This window comes from Triplophysa rosa, linkage group LG25, assembly GCF_024868665.1.
Source record: "Triplophysa rosa linkage group LG25, Trosa_1v2, whole genome shotgun sequence".
Lineage (NCBI taxonomy): Eukaryota > Metazoa > Chordata > Actinopteri > Cypriniformes > Nemacheilidae > Triplophysa > Triplophysa rosa.
In genome coordinates, this window is record NC_079914.1 from 2,318,293 (window position 1) to 2,335,859 (window position 17,567).

At 37.2% G+C, this 17,567-nt stretch overlaps 2 protein-coding genes across 2 annotated transcripts in view; both read left to right on the forward strand.

Annotated features, from left to right (window-relative positions):
• alpi.2 (alkaline phosphatase, intestinal, tandem duplicate 2) overlaps positions 1 to 3,302 on the forward strand; it is an 8,500-nt gene extending 5,198 nt beyond the window's left edge. Inside the window, exons 10-11 of the mRNA XM_057326007.1 lie at positions 2,259 to 2,379; positions 2,900 to 3,302. Of these exons, the coding sequence (XP_057181990.1) occupies positions 2,259 to 2,379; positions 2,900 to 3,161 (383 nt within the window). The 3' untranslated portion in view covers positions 3,162 to 3,302. The remainder of the gene's footprint in view (positions 1 to 2,258; positions 2,380 to 2,899) is intronic.
• A 2,266-nt stretch (positions 3,303 to 5,568) lies between these two features.
• ppp1r2 (protein phosphatase 1, regulatory (inhibitor) subunit 2) lies at positions 5,569 to 17,076 on the forward strand. Its single transcript, XM_057326012.1, has 6 exons — positions 5,569 to 5,929; positions 9,115 to 9,222; positions 9,826 to 9,909; positions 14,139 to 14,239; positions 14,730 to 14,900; positions 15,115 to 17,076. Exons 1-6 carry the CDS (start codon positions 5,805 to 5,807, stop codon positions 15,132 to 15,134), a joined length of 609 nt encoding a protein of 202 aa, XP_057181995.1. The 5' UTR covers positions 5,569 to 5,804; the 3' UTR covers positions 15,135 to 17,076.
• Positions 17,077 to 17,567: the final 491 nt, after the last annotated feature.

Genomic DNA, 17,567 nt, shown 5'->3' on the forward strand with positions numbered 1-17,567 from the left:
ATGTCAGTTAATGGGGGATGAGAGCTGTTTGGTTTCTGACATTCTTCCAAAAATCTTCCTTTGTGTTCATCAGAACAAAGAAATATATACAGGTTTGGAACAACCCGAGGGTGAGTAAATTTTCATTTTTGAGTGAACTATCCCTTTAAATGCTTAGTGAAAATGTATTTTATACTCGCTCGTTCCAAACTTGTGATGCTACTAGTGTTATTTTTCATACAATGATAGTGAAAGGCAACAGCTGCAGATATTTACTCCATAACTTTTGGACTGTGACCCCGAGACATAGTCCAGTGTATTATAAAATATTTGTGGTTTATTGTTTGCAAAAATTTTGATTTGATCACGATTAACCAAAGTCATATTTGGAACAGGGCACGAAAAAAATGAGAGAACTGGAAATTTGAACTATTTGAGTGAACAAGTTCTTACATCTTTACAGAACGCCAAATATGTTTGGAACAAGGCAGAATTTGATGCCGTCAAAGAAACCAAAACTGATTACTTGATGGGTAAGACTGCCCTCTCTATTTGGAGGGAGAGATTGCCTTTGTTTTTATCTAATTAATCATAAAACCAACTTTATATATTAAATAAACTTCTTCAGTAATAATAAAACCACGTTTTAAACAACTATTGTTTAATATAAATACTTTGACCATTGTTGGTTTACACCGGCAATAAATGCATCTGGCCTGTTGTATTTGCGAAGTCAGCTGTTCTGTTGGGTGGCTAATGTGTTTTAATGCTGTTGTTTTTATTGTTGTGCTCAGGGCTTTTCGAGCCAAAGGACACCAGGTACGAGTTGGAACGCAACCCCAACATGGATCCATCATTGACAGAGATGACAGAAAAAGCCATTAAGATTCTTCGCAAAAACCCTAAAGGATTCTACCTCTTTGTAGAAGATAAGTGCATAGTGTTTTTCCATTGCATGAGTCTAAGGTTGTGCTGAATACTTATTTTGAATTTTCTTTCCTCTAAGCGGGAGAATAGATCATGGCCATCACGCAGGCCAAGCCAAGTACGCTTTGACCGAGGCTGTGGAATTTGACAGAGCCATTGCGCTGGCGGCTGAGCTGACCAGTGAACTAGACACTATGACCGTGGTCACTGCAGATCATTCACATGTGTTTTCGTTTGGTGGCTACTCCTACAGGGGCAACTCTGTGCTAGGTATGGACCCAACGTCAATGAAAGCCTGAAACTAAGAATGCATTAGGACAATTTCTAGATACAATGTACAATAGTACATTTTAAGCACAAACAGGGTACATTACAAATACCATTATGATCCATCATCTGTTTTCCATAGACAAGGCCGAAAACACTACATAAAGAGATTTATGTCCAATTTAATGGTGTTCTATTCCCATCTGCCATATAACAGAACCCAACACACATTACACATTACCAATAGACACTCACAGAGACCATTACAGTTTCCATTAAAACTTGTCACGAAAACGCAGGAAAGAACCCAATTGCAGGCAGCGGGGATGAAGGGGTTAAACAAACAAGCAGTTTATTTAAATAATAAAACACAAAACAAGAACCCACGATGGGGCAAAACACAAACAGGATAAATAATAGTACGGAGACTAACTGACATTAAACTGAATAAACACTTGAAAAACTCAACTAAACTAAACACTTACTAAAGCAGATAAGGATGCTACAGACGGGAACAAGAATGGGCAAAGACGGTTGACGCTGGACGAATAACAAGACTAACTGGATACAGCACATAGCACACACAATCCATGAGCACAGGACAAAGAAACATGAGGGTATAAATAGGAAAGACAAACGAGGGATAACGACATGGGGCAGGTGTGGGACATTAAACACTCAGGGAAAGATAACGAGGAAACGAGATGGCGGGAAACAGAGACGAGACACTGGAGAGAACGTATATTATTGTCAAAAGGACAATCATATGTTTCTCTCCACACATAACCAAAGGTTTTGCCATGGCTCTGCTACAGAACCAAGAAAAACATGAATAAGGAAGCAGAGCCATGACAAAAACTATTACAATTCCCATTAAATCCATTAGACTTTCTTTGGTTTCTACTGCTTTCTTCAGTAGGGCAACATTCAATGGCTCCATCATTCATTCTCTAATATTTACTCAAAAGTAAACAACACTGTATATGGACATTTTTATGAGGTTTGCTATTTTTGCAACTCTGACAGACCCTGATTTGTGTGGTCTTGGAATTTTCCATGTTTTGTTTACTTCCTGTGTCTTTCAGGCACTTCCTATTCAAAAGCTGAGGATGGTAAACGGTTTACTACTACATATTACGGCAATGGTCCGGGATACCAGATTGTGAATGGAACTCGTCCTGACATGAATGACACAATCTCAGGTAAGTTTTATGTGCATGGCACATGAGAGTGTTTTGATATGAAGATACCCCACCTTGTGGACATATATGTAACTGCATGTAAATAAAACAAACTATTGGCAGGCAATTATAAAGAAATATTTCACCCATAAATTTGAATCCTTTCATCAATAACTCACCACATGTGCAGTAGTTCCAAATTTTTATGATTTTTAAAATAAGAAATAAAAAGCACAATTAAAATTTCACAAAGGTAAATCAGTAGGACTTCTGAATCAATGCAATAGCCATGTCTAAGAAAAAGGCTATTGACCAATTAAACCTTGCATCTGTTCCTCACACAGACCTGTAATATGGCTTCATTTTTATGAAACTCCAAAGCTGTAACATTCATTTTGATGAAGTTTAAAGATTAATCAAAATATCTCCTTTTTTGGATCAGAATTGTAACTTTTGGGTCAAGTGCTGTAGCTTTAAATGAACTGGTATTGAATAGGATATTATTTATAATATTACCTTATTTCTTTTGCTTTTTTTCCAGGTAGTGACAATTACCTTCAGCAGGCCGCAGTGCCTCTTGATTCAGAAACTCATGGATCAGAGGATGTTGCTATTTTTGCCAAAGGTCCGATGGCCCACCTCTTTCATGGTGTACAGGAGCAAAGTTACATCGCTCATGCTATGGCTTACGCAGCCTGCATTGAACCTTACACTGACTGCCAGCTGGAAAATGATGCGGTGGGCACGAGGGTCAGCCTCCTGATGCTGGTGTTGGGTTTGATGTCATCACTCACATCTCTGATATAATGTCACTAAAGTGTTTAATAGAGCATGCTTGCACAACGCATACTTAGTATTGTGTCTGTTGCTAAGAAGATGCAACATTTAGAAGATGCCCAGAAAGTTGGATGCCGTCATCTACACTGTACTATTTTTGTTATGTTGAAATACCATATAAAATCCTCTGTGAGGACAAGTAAATTCAAAGTTTCAGCCCACACTCTGAAATGATGGAAATAATAATTATTAGGTAATTTATGTACAGTTAATAAATTTTTTATATCAAGTCCTTGTGCAAGTTTAATGAGTATTTCTTGTGTGAAATGTATCTTATCAAAACATTCTCCAAACCCGCTTGTCCTCTATCTGGAGACTAAATTTGTTCAAAATAAACAATAAACTATACCACCCATTTGTGGTGTCTATTTTACTTATTTTTATGGAGCATGACAGCAGATACCGTATGTGGAAATATGCAAGAACAATATGCATTTTAATGTTTTACATTCAGATGTATTTACAGTGCGTAAATATAAAAGACAAACACTGTGAGTTTATAAAACGTTTAGCTTAAATGTGTGATATGAATAGTGCTTAAAAACAGCTCTTAAAGCAACTCAGAAATAGTATACTTTATGTCATGACTTAAAAAGTGGATCTATAAAACCTTTATCCACTGACTATAAACTTTATCCACTGATAGGACATAGGACTTTTGTGCTACACAAAATTATGCAAATTGGATAACGGAAGTTTTGTGTAAGGGACCATGTGAAAAGTTAATAATAATAATACCTTTTATTTATAATGCGCTTTTCTTACACCCAAAGCGCTACATCATATAAAATACAAAAATACAAAAAATAATAAAATAGAATAATAAGAGAACAATCAACAAGCAAAACAATAATTCCCAAAGTAAGCATTGATGAAATAAAATATAAATATGATTGTAATTAAACAAGTGAGACATCATATTGATCTGTTAAAACACAGTCATAAAAAGATGAGTTTTTAACTCATACATTATGAGTTAATACATTAATTATAAACAACCCTGCATTTTGAAAGGTAGCGAAGGTCATAGCTCATTTTTCTTTTGCAGAGCAGCTTTACTTTAAAAGATAACTATTGGTTTTGATAAGCTGCTTGGACGTCATGCAATAAATAAATGACTGTATGGGCTGTTTTTTTATGAAGGACACAAGCTTCTATACTATTTCTATTTTAATGGAATTTTCTTTTCTTTGCATTATTCCCTTCTACACAAAGGATATTCGTATGGATATTCAAAAACAATCAATTCAAAACAATCCATTTAGCATCTTAAGGCTTGCCACACTAAAAAGTTTAACAAAATGTCTGAGACCAGAGAAATGTTTCTAGGTGTGGAGTGCCACCATGTGACCAAGACAGCACACCCAACACCACATATAACAGATTAGATTTTCAAACCAGCAGTCCCAAATGTGAATATTTCACAAAACCTTTTGCAAAACGTATCCTCGTCACTTTATATAATTAAAGCTGAACCACTGGAGTGACATTTACTCACTTTCAGCATTTTGAAGTTTGGTTGCGTTGCAGTTTATGGAGGAGTCAGACATCTCCCGGACCTCTTCAAAAATATCGTAATTTGCATTCTGAAGATAAACGGAGGTCATAGGGTTAACGAACGAATTGAGGGTGAGTAATTCATGACAGAATTTTAATTATGATTAATGCAGTTATTGTAATCATTGTTCTATAAACAAATAACATATTCTATAGCTCAAACCTTTTAAAATTGCTTTTATTTAAGAGGAGCATTCTTTTTAGTTAAACATTTTTTTTCACACACACATTTTCAATAATTGATTCATTCATTGGATTAATTACACAATTAGACCCATCCAGACAAAAGCTATCAAATTAACCATCAATTTATGTTATCATAAGTATATTAACTTTGCTTTTTGGTGATTTGTATTACTATAGTTTTACAACAAATCTTAAACTATGGTTACTGTAAAACCATGATTATTCAATATTTAATACTTTAAGTATGTGTGAATATTACTTTCCTTATGTAACTGGTAGTGCATTAATACAAAATGTAACATTAACACGTAGGGCGCATGAGTAATGCATTCCATTCAAGTGTGCCATATTTTACCCTTCACTGTAAAAGAGAGCATTAAGAAGTGTTGATATCACGGATAGCGATTTTAAACAAACTTGAGCGTTTGGGGGGGACTTTTTTTTAGACCGAAATTTCAACATAGTAGCCAAGATCGATCTCCCTTCGTTGTGCCCTTCCTACTAGTCATCATTTACTGTACGTCCTTAGGCCTTTGCCACAACAAAGATGGCGAATCTCTCGCGACATATACGCTTTGCGTTGCTATAGCAACTCTTTATGTCTCGCGAGTACAGAGAGCGCGAGACCGACTGCGGCGCCGTTTCTTTTCTTCGTACTAAACGGGCAAGTGCGCGTTGGGAGAATACGAGTCGTGAACAGTCTCGAAACTTTAGTGACTAACACTGTTTAACTTTAACCTTCAGGAGGAATATACATCGGCGGTTTTCTAACTGGGTGAAGGTGGTGTTTTAAACCGATTCGGTGTGTTTTAAACGTGTGTTGGACGCGTAAACAGCGTAAAAGAGGAGTTGTGGGTGGGTTTGACGGTTATGGCAGCACCGCGACCCATTAAAGGCATCCTAAAGAACAAATCCAGTATCAAAGCGCGACCTGAAGAACCAGTTAAGGACACACCAGAACCAGCAGCCTATATAAACCCTGACGACGACCAACAGTGAGTAAACAATCCATAGAACATACATAAGCAGCGGTACGTTAACTGTACAGTAACCACATGATGTTGACAGCTAAACTAAAGCACTCAACCAGCACTAGAGGTTCTGTTTCATTGATTTAGTCAGGTTAACGTTAGCTGGGTGTGTTGGTAGCTTGGGTTGCTAACTGGTTAGCCACTGGACTGTCACCTCGAAAACCATCCTGGTGAAATAAGATCTGATCCGTCATTTTCTTGCCTAGCCAGCAGATCAGTTCATGACTGTCTGATATTTATTGATGCTCTTATTTAGATAGGACGATGAAATTGTATGCAACGCATTTTTGCTTTTTGGGGCAGTGATGTACAGCAAAAGTATTAAACATTAAGTAATTTAACAAATGTTTTGCAAGAACAATTTATATTCACTTTATAACGTTACATGCAATAAGTGGAATTGCAATAACTTCCTGGTTTAAATAAAAAATGCCGCATTTCTTTGGGTGCGACGATAATATCGTGATTCGCTATATAGCGATAAACAATTACAATACGTATGATTTAATTATGGCGTTTTTAACCGTATGACATTTGTTTAATCCTACTGGTTGACCTGCCATCACGTGACCTGTGTCAACATGTGTTTTACTGTGCTTTTACTGCTTTAGGATCTCTCTTAGGGTGGCCCAGTTGCGTAAACTTAGCCGCTAAATTTAGACTGCGTCTTAACAACTAGTCTCACTGACTAGCAATTAGTTAGGACTAATCAGTCTTACTTTTCATATTTCAGTTAGCCCAAACTACCTTTTTATAATCTTGTAAATCCTACATCAGGTTTGAGCGGATTTCAGCAGTCACTGGGAAACACAGCAGCACCTCTTTCAAACGTCTGTTGTGTACTCTTCCATGTGGATTGGCACATTTAACTGTTACTGTAGAAGCAACTACTGTAGAGTGCTCCAGTCTAGTGGATTTATGCCACATAATGCACTGACATGATTTTAATCTGACTATGGATCGTCAGAAAGCACAGGTTCAGGCTACAAAAGCTTTAACCATTACTTTGTAAAATGTCATACATAGTCTTTGCTGTAAATTGGCACTGTTATTGCAGGAACATAATGATGAATTGAAGTCATTCTTTACCTTTTCTTGCTGTAATGCTTTGACTTAGTTATGGTCATGCAGTCAAAGAAAAACATATATTTATATTTTTTCCCCAAAACATTTAGCAGGTGCTTTACAAAGGAGAAACCTGATTTACAAATGAGAAACGTCACAGTCATTTTTTTAAAGTTTCTTGATTGACCATCTACAGCCAACAATTTAAAGCCAATCATTTTTTGCATCCTTTGTAGCAAACTAGACCCAAATGAATTTGCTTATAGAAAGTGCATGTAAATCTGGTCATGGTTTAAGTCATGTGCCAATAACGGTTTTGTAACTTAGTGTCTTATTTAACCACCAAACAGTCACTTACGCATTGATCATTGAGATTGGGTTAAAACATAGGCTTGTACAAGGGTGTTGAGACATGAGTCTGCTATTTCAGTGGGATTTCTGGGCTGTGTTGCCAAGCTGGAACTACAGGTAAACGGTATGGTCACCTCTCCCAGTGACCATAAACTATCGGCTCATGTGAACTGACAAGTTAGCGAAGCACAATTTGAAAAGGAGAATAAAAGTTTATCATATCGAACGCTGCAGACAGGTATCATTTGTCTGACAGATGTTGTTGACATAAAAGGTAATAGAAATACTGGTTTGTTGCTTTCAGCAGCTATTAGGTTTAACAACTTACACATTTCAAAAAGAATCATTTCACAATTTGATCAAATGCACTTGGTAAAATGTCTTTTGAAGATCTTGAAGTAGAATAAATGTAAACACAGTCAATCTTAGTTGGCTTAGTAGCTTCAATAAGCCTTCTGCATTTAAACATGAGCACAAAGGAAAAAAACTGTAAATATTTTATTGTTGACAGGCCTGCTTTTAGTCAAACTTCAAAAGCATTAAAAATATTTTATGTATCCGATAATCATGAACAGAGATCTAAACTAATATTTGTATGAGATTACGTTTGAGAGGTCAATGAATTTACAGTGTTTGTGTACTAAAATAATTAAAAAGCTTGTAAAGCTGTACATAAAAAATTGAATTGAATTATTTACGTAGTGATGATATTCATATGTATTATGAATGCTACTGCAACCTATCTATTAATACCGCAAGTTCATTGGCTTATTATTTGCACTTCAAAAGGTAAATGTGTTTAAATAGTTGAAAGGGTTTGAACTTTCGTGTATCGACGATCCTCAGACCTATCGGCGATAGCTGATTCCCTAGACGATAGTTGGCTGTTTGCCAATATACGTTGCAAATCAATATTACAAACGTGCATTGCGCATTAATTCATGTATGAGAACTTGCAATGCAGGCGGCTTAGCCTTTTCCTCGCGCCAGAGAGAGTTTATAATGTGCGGTCTTTGAGTTTTCTGCGCACTAGAGTTTGTGATGCGCGCGGCTCGGCCTTTTCCTCGCGCCAGAGAGAGTTTATAATGTGTGGGCTTTGACGTTTCAGCTCACGAGAGAGCTTGTGATGCGCGCGGCTCAGGCTTTTCCTCGCAGGAATTGCTATGCGCGTGAGGGTTTAAAACCATCGCACGAGTTGTTCCCGTTTGGCAATCAAGTAATAACAGCGCACGCGGGCATCAATGACGCATTTGGATGAATGATATTGATTTATAGCAATAGTGTTTACTTTCTCTCGTTTAAAAGGTTGCGGTGGTAAGTAACAATGTTGCCAACTGCACTGAACTTAAACTCTGATAGAATGCTAATTACAGTGACACATGAGCATTTTCTAGACACGTAAGCTTCTGTTTTTGTCCACAAATCCAGCTTGTCATAGATAAATGCGTAATTGCCCTGCCCCTCTATACTATGGCGTATCGGCGATCCACAGGCTGGCAATAGAACTATCTTACTATAGATAATATTGCCCAATACTAGTCAATTCATTTCGTTATGTATGTATGCCACTTATTGCTATTTTTGGCTGCTCTTTTAAAGGCGTTCTATGACGTTTTAAAGTGGGCCAGAGTCTTTGGTTAAATGTAGAAGATCTCAGTGGAATATTGGTATCAGGGCTATTAGTATAATCTATAATTGTATGCTGAGTTTAGTGTCTGATTTTTTTCTTTTAGGAAAAAGTCACAGAAATGGGATGAAATGAACATTTTGGCCACATATCACCCAGCAGACAAGGACTATGGGTTGATGAAGATAGATGAACCAAGCACGCCATACCACAGGTGAGCAGCATGTTGTAAACATGCCATCAGTACTCCTGTGAACAATCAACCACACCTGATGCTTGAATGGTTCATCAGGGCTGACAAATATGTCGCACATGCTACGAAAAAAATCTGTATGTGCGAAGAATAAATTTGCCAGTGTTACACGCATGCGATAAAGTTTTGTGGAAACAGGGAAGGAATAGCGGAGGCATGATCTGGCTTTTTAAATATGTCATCTGCTTGTTTTGCGTGAATGTGAATGAGCATGTTCATAATAATGCTATAACTATCAAATTATAAATCGATGAAAAAATTGTTAGATCTGAGTAATAATTAAAGTTGAATTTTAAAATGAACTGCATTTAGAAATCTGTTAGAAGACTCTTGACATGGCATAGACTCTGAAAATATCCATTTTGTGCCATTTGTTAATTCTGTATGGATTGTAGGTATGGGATGTTGAGGTCATTGCTGTACTTTCTGGATATGTAACTGCCCTGTCTGCAAATACAAGAGATGCACACTAAGGATGCAACTTGATATGACAGAGCAAACTTGCGGAAAAGGTCATGATGTCTCTCTCTTTGGGCTGTCGGCCAAAACTCTGTGTCCCTTTAGGATGGTCGGCGATGACGAGGATGAGGGGGCGCTCAGTGACTCGGAAGGAAATACAGTCCTACCCGGAGATGACCTCGCCAAAAAGTAAGTGACAGATGAGCTTTCGTTCAAATGTAGGTGAGGGCACTGTATAAAAGCCATCATATATGGACATAAGACTTATACATGAACATTTTGCAGATTCACTTCCTTTATTCAGTTGGACAGAAAATAATTATATTAAAATGACATCATGTTATGTTATGGGGGACTCCAAAATACAAAACTGAAACAAGACAAACCAAACACCTAGTGACACTAAATTAAAATATGGATGCAAATTGGTAACTTTCATGACTAGTTGATGTTGGAACAACACAGGATTTTATTTATTGTGGGTTTACTTGTGTTATGTGCACAAGGTCAGTTGAACACAAACACACAGCCTGTAGAGTTAGCAGTTAAAGATGATACAGGAACAAACAGAGCTTGCTTCCCACAGAACAGATGTTTCATGTGGCTTACAGGCAAATTTGTTGGTCACAACAACTTAGTCGCTGATGGTAACCCCTGTTTCTATTACAGTGGCTTGCAAAAGTATTCATCCCCCTTCATTTTATTCACATTTTGTTATGCTGCTGCCTTATCTTAAACTACTTTAAATTATTATTTTTTTACGTTAATCTACACTCCATGCACAATAATGACAAAACAAAAAACTGATTTCTGACAGCTTTGCAAATTTATTAAAAATAAAAAACAAAAATAAGTACATTGCATAAGTATTCATACCCTTTTCTGGGACACTTGAAATTTAGCTCAGAAGCATTAGTTTTGCTTGTTGATGTTTATACACTTCGAGTGGAGTTAACCTGTGCCAAATTCAATTGAATAAGTATGATTTGGAGCGGCACATACCTCTCTATAAAGGGTGCAACAGCTGAAAATGCATATCAAAGTAAAAACCAAGACATGAGGTCAAAAGAACTGCCAGTAGAGCTCTGAGACAGGATTGTATCAAGGCACAGATCTGGGGAAGACTTCTGGAAAAAAATCTGCTGTATTGAAGGTTCACAGAAGCATGTAGCCTCCATTTATCCTCAATGAAAGAGGTTTGGAACCACCAGATCTCTTACTTGAGCTGACCTCCTGTCCAAACTGAGCCATCGATGGAGAAGGGTCTTGGTTAGAGCGGTGACCAAGAAGCTGATGATTACTCTGGTTGAGCTCCATGATCATATATGGAGATGGGAGAAACTTACAGAAGGACAAACATCACTGCAACACTCCACCAATCTGGGCTTTATGGCTTAGTGGCCAGACTCAAGCCTTTGCTCAGTGAAGACACATGGAAACTTGAAATATGCAAAAACGTACTTCAACGAATCTTTCAAACTGTCAGAAACAAGATATTCTGGTCTGATGAATCTCAGATTCATGCATCATGTCTGGAGAAAAACAAGCACTGCTCAACACCTGTACAATACCGTCTTAACAGTAAAGTGTAGTGGAAACAGCATCATGATGTGGGGGTGTTTTTCAGCTTCAGGGACTGTACACAAAATACGGAGATAATGATCATGAAAACCTAGCCCAGAACATTCAGAACCTCGGACAGGGCAGAAGGTTCATTCTCCAACATGACAATGATCCTAAGCACACAACTAAAACAATGCAAGAGTGGCTTATGGACAACTCTGTCTATGTCCTTGAGTGGCCCAGCTAGTGCTTGAACCCAACTGAACATCTCTGTAGAAACCTGAAAATGTCTGTCTACTGATGCAGGCTTTTATTAGTGTTAAGGCTGTAAGTTAACTTTTTTTGCACATAGCACTGGTGCTAGAGAGGTTTAAAGTTTGGTAGCACAGGCAGAAATGTGCAAGTGTAGTTCATTATGAATAGGCAGATAACTGACAAAAGACATTAATGTTACATACAGATGGATAAATTAGGGCCATATCATTTTTAGATTACCTAAATTTGTTTTAATATTTCTAAGTTCTGTGTTTTTCCTTTTTAACTATACAATAGTGGTATATTTGTCCACATAAATTAGTAGTAAACTGCAGTAAAATTCTTACTATATTGTTTTTTAACTTTACTATAGTATACAGTGTTTATCAATTTACTACAAGGGCACTTCAATTTTCAATAGCAAATACAATAGTACACTACAGTATTTTTTGTCTGGGTGTTCAATTTAACGGGACTTTTATTTTGACGGGTATTCGAGAAGACGATTGTTTGCAGATAGCTTCACGCAAACAGTAAAACGATCGTAAAATAAACTCTCAGAGCAACTCAGGAGATGAAGTTCATGTGTTCATATCCTCATACAGTGCAGACGCAGATAAATCCTCGACCATCACTCGTGTTGTATGTTAAACTGTGCACATAATTCACTCAGACACGCAGAACAGCCAGATGACATTGAAATAACAGGAGTCCGCGTCCGCATGGACTCGATTATTGTCACACACAAACAAGCACAAACACGCAGCTCTGAGCTCTGTCTAAGGCACATATTCTTATTATTCTACGTATATGTTGCACTGTTTTTTTTTTCAAGTTACTTGTCCGGTCGGGCAAGTAAAATTCTCTCTCACTTGCCCATACAAAACATTCACTTGTCCCGGACAAGCGTTAATGTCGAGCCCTGACTAATGATCTCCATCCAACCTGACAGAGTTTGAAAGGATCTGAGAAGAATGACAGAAAATTGCCAAATGCAGATGTGTAAAGCTTTTCACATCATACCCAAAAAGATTTGAGTCTGTAAAGGCGCTATAACCATTTTCTGAGTTGAGGGTATGAATACTTATGCAATGTACTTATTTTTGTTTTTTATTTTTAATAAATTTGCAAAGCTGTCAAAAATCAGTTTTTTGTTTTGTCATTATTGTGCATGGAGTGTAGATTAATGTAAAAAAATAATCATTTAAAGTAGTTTAAGATAAGGCAGCAGCATAACAAAATGTGAATAAAATGAAGGGGGATGAATACTTTTGCAAGCCACTGTAGGAGTTTGCTCTACCATAGAAGTTTTGTTTCTAAAGGGAGTGGAGTCAGAACCAGTGGGAAAACATAGTGTCCACCGCTTTTTAAGAGGGTGACTGAATGTCAAACTTCTGTATGCTTTATTTCTGTAATGTTTGTCGAACACTCACTTATCGCCAATTTGCCCAGCCCTGATTGTAAAACAAAATGTGATTGGTTGAAGCTTGGACGTAACCAGAGCCATTGAGAGAGAGAGTCGCCACAACGGAAGTTACATTTTTTTGCATGTCACGTGATTCATGGAGCCTTCAGATAGCTCTTTAAATGCTTTATTCTTTCACTTTTTTATTCTGTGAAAAAACTGTTCCATTGGAGTCAACAGAGTTGACACAACTCTCTCTCTCTCTCTCAATGGCTTTGGATGTAACATGATTAGGTGGGTGGAGTCCATCTGCTTGTAGATTTGTGTGCACAATTTAACACTAGGAATATTTCTAAAAAAAACAGATATGTAGACCATTTCACTGATGCACAAAAAACATCTACGAAAGGAATGTCACAAAAATATGTTTGTACATAGTTTATTTGCGAATCTCATTTTATTTATTTGTGAATTCCATTTATGTTTGTGTGACTTCTTACATCTTCTTGTGCATTTATTTGTCATAATTCAATTCAACCCAGATTGTGAATTTTTAAAGATAAACCAACTAGATGTTTTGAAAAGATTTTGCACATCCTTACTATACACACATACTTGAACATCAGAACTGGAAACTCTTGGTAGAATTTCCCAGAGAAAAAAAAGGCACTTAAAGATTAAAATAAATAGATGAGGCGTGTTTTTGTAGGTTCTTTATGGGTCTTTGAAAGCCATAGAGGGATGTAAGTGTTTTTTGTGCCGCGGGTATGTAACCGAGTTCTGGCTGCTGTTGTGCTATATTTTTCTCATCCCTGTCCTCACAGTAAGAAAACAGCTCTCTCGCTCTCTCCGTCTCTTGCGATCTTATTCTATATCTCTCTCCTCTGTTTTTCTTTTCATCTCTCTGTCTTGTGTTTCCGTAAGGCTTGTGTATTTTTTCCACCCCTTCCCAGCAGTCATTGGGCCCATTGTGTGTTGGTGTTTGACAACTCCTGAGAGATGCTTTCTTTAGAGATTCTCGTTCATGTTAGCAGTTTGCTGTCAGAATAAAGCAATTTTTCTAGACTTTTGTAGTATTTTTAGTTTTTGAATCGGAAACTCTTTGAGCGCTACTTTTATTAGGGAATATGCTTTGTGTAAGTATTGTAGTGAGAAGGCTCAGTGGAGTTCAGAACTGTTTTATTCTTACTGTCAGACTGGAAGCCGCAGTGGAGGGAGCTGAATCTCGCTTCATGAGGGACCAGGAGGATGAGAGCAGTGAGGAAGAAGAGGAGGAATTGAGTCCGGAGGAGCAAGGTGAGACCCGTCGCTCTCTCTGTGGGATGGCCTGAGATTTACCTCTGTTTGTTCATACAGACTGAAGTAGATTTACACAGCTCACTGCACCGCTAGCCTGGGGCTGTCCGGCTCAAACTCACAAACACACATTGGTCCATTTGGAACGTCTTTTCCCCTCACTATCCGTCCAACATTTGTTTGAAAAGAGATGCATTGAATAAAAAGTGTTGTTTGTACAATGTTCTTACACAGGAATCATTTATGTTTGCCTACAATACAACCAGCCCTATCTATCAATCTGTAAATATAAAAAAGGCTAAATAATGCACTGAAATTGGAGATCTTTTCCTATTGGTGTGTTTGTAGCTGTACAGATCTGTTTGTTTCTTGCCTCTCATGCACATACCTTCAGTCCTGTTTCTTCTGTGAAACTGTGGGACAGTATATTTATGCGTTTATCTCAGTGGATCTTTGCGTTTAGAGCCGTGTGTGTTTTGTCCCTCCTCAGTCAGAAAGAAGGAATTCCAAATGATGAGAAAGATGCATTATAATGAAGGCCTGAACATCAAACTAGCTCGACAGCTAATCGCCAATGAGCTGGAAGAGGAGGAAGATGAAGACGAAGAAATGAAGGACGACACAGAGGCCGAAGACATCACTGTCGACCCACCTCAAGACGGTAAACTCAGTAATATGCAAATAAATGATATATCCATATGGTTTCACAAATCAGTTGTTTTGTGCAGTGTGCGTAATGTTTTTCAATTGTTAAAAACTATTTTGAGAGGGTCTCTACATAATTTAAGGGATCCCATAAGAAGGGATACAAGCTATTTTTGACATGGTCCTTTTGGCTAACACCCTAAAACCTAAAAACTCTTTCTCTGCTGCAGCTGATTCTCTAGATTCCTAAGAATGTCAAGACTTGTCCTTCAACTCCTGCCTTGTCACATGAACCTTTAAAAGGCACAGTGTTGTCACCGGTTCAGCGCCAGGATTCCTTTCTACCTTGTGTATTCCACCGACACTGCAATGCCACACATATCAACCAGCTCCTTCATTTGCCAAACGTTTCTTGTCATCATGCTAACAAAACAAGACTGTTATCAGACATTTTGAGGTCAGGGGTCCACCCTATTCCTGGCTGAAGAGCATGGGAGCTCCATACCTAACAACCGCCAGGCTACCGAGAAGTGCGTTTGTTCCCAGCGCTACCTGAACATGGCTGACGGTAGCAGATCCACTTCAACATGCCCTCCTTTATCCTGATCTAATGACTTCCCGAATGAAACGCACTGTTCTTGTTTCCAAACACCAGTTTGTTTTCATTGAATACCAACCAATAATGCAACTTAAAGGTGGTTTAGCATGCACTGGTTGTAAGTTTGAGATTTAAATCAAGAGGACTGTGTGCTCTTTGAGTCGGCTGATACACGTGTGTAGTGTTAAACTGCTCATATGAGTTTGGCTCTATGCATGGCTAACAAGACCATGTTGAGTTATATTGGCACTAATTATATCTGCTCTGTGTATACATTGATGGGTAAGTATTACTTAACAATAAACTACTGATCAATAAATTGAACCTTTTGATTGTCTATGTTGCTTTTCCAGATTAAGACAACTGCTTTAATAGATGCTAATGTTTTGGGTTGCCTTTTTTTCTAAATGCCATTCTGAAGTTTTGTTCTGTGATCACTGTTTGAATTATACCATAATAATTGAATAATTTTCCTGTAATGTTTTGATCAATATCTAAATTCCACCTCAAATAATACATAATTTATTGTCATTTATATTCTTGAGTTATTCTCACCCTCTGTTTTATCACTTTATAATCATGAATTCTTGCTCACAGTAAAACGGGTGAATTTTACAAAGTCCACCGTATTTAATTTGGCATATTTTAACTCGCAAATCAAGTTAGAATTGAAAAGGTTATTATTAAATTAATGCTAGTTGAAGATTCCTCTCATTGCTGCAATGCAAATAATACTCTCATCTTTGTTACTGTAATACAAAAGAGAATTTTTAATGTAAAAAAAGTATATATCATGGTAGTATGTGATGCCTTTATGCTGCTTATACTGTACACTAAAAAAATCAGCTTTGAGTTGAACTTCAAATAAAACTGAAACATCTCGATGCATTGCATTAAAACGTTTAAACGACATGATATACAATGATAACATGAACCAGGCAGGTTTTGTAAAATTTACCCAAATATCATATAGTTTGTGTGTGTTATCATAAATGGCACAATCAATCATTTATATCTTACAGTGTGTAGTTCTAAAGTTTCCACTGTTGTGGATGTTGAATGAGGATGAAAATTTCATATGTTGTTGTACCCTTGAATGATGCTTTAGACAAATGTGTTCAGTTCTCTGTATAATGTCTTTAAATTTGGTAAAGGCACGTATTTCTTGAAGAGTTGCATATTTAAATATAAGGGACAATGGAATTAAAGTAATATTATGGGTTCGAAAGTTAAACCTATTTTACCATCATTTGTGGCTCCTTCATGAATTGAAAAAACAGGGTCACAGTTGAGGTATTTACATAAATATGAAATGGCCCAGCACATGAACTGTAAAATATAGGGGAGAGCGGGGATGAACGTACAGTAACGTTTTTTTGGTTGCCTCAATCGCTCAAAAAATGAAGCTTGATTAATCAGATTTTTACAGAAGCAACATCCATATCTCTGCTACAAATGAACACTTAAAGATACCGCTCTTGTACTATTACAGCATAAGTGACAGAAGTGCAAACGTTACAACTTACCCCATGGGTGGGGTTCATTGTACCAGACAGAGGGTTAGTTGTAACACTTGCTAGAAAATTCTGTTCAAACACGAATAACTCAATATTAATCTGTCTATAAATTACAGGTGAATATTGTTTGTACATCTGTCTATAATACACATCTACCAGGCAGCCTCCTTCCACTAACCATATCCTTCAAAAAATACATATGGATAGTTTTATGAGAAAATGCTAATCATAATTGTCGGTTACTCTCACTTACATTGTCGTTTCAGTTATGATTTTGATCGAAGCCTTGTTGCTAAGATTATCTAACATGTTTCAATATTGTGCCATGTTTCAGTCAACAAGACAGTGATTAAGATAATAGGTTGGATTTACCTTACACAACCAAGTTAGAAATGAAAAAAAAACAAGATGAAGAAATTTACTTCCATGCTGAAGACATACTTTGTCCAATATCAACATGAAAACACATAAAAAATTCACAGATGATTGTCATGTAGGCCTATATGAAAAAAACTCATTTTTAGCAGTGCATTTTGGGGGGGGGTGTTACTTAACATTAACCCAAATG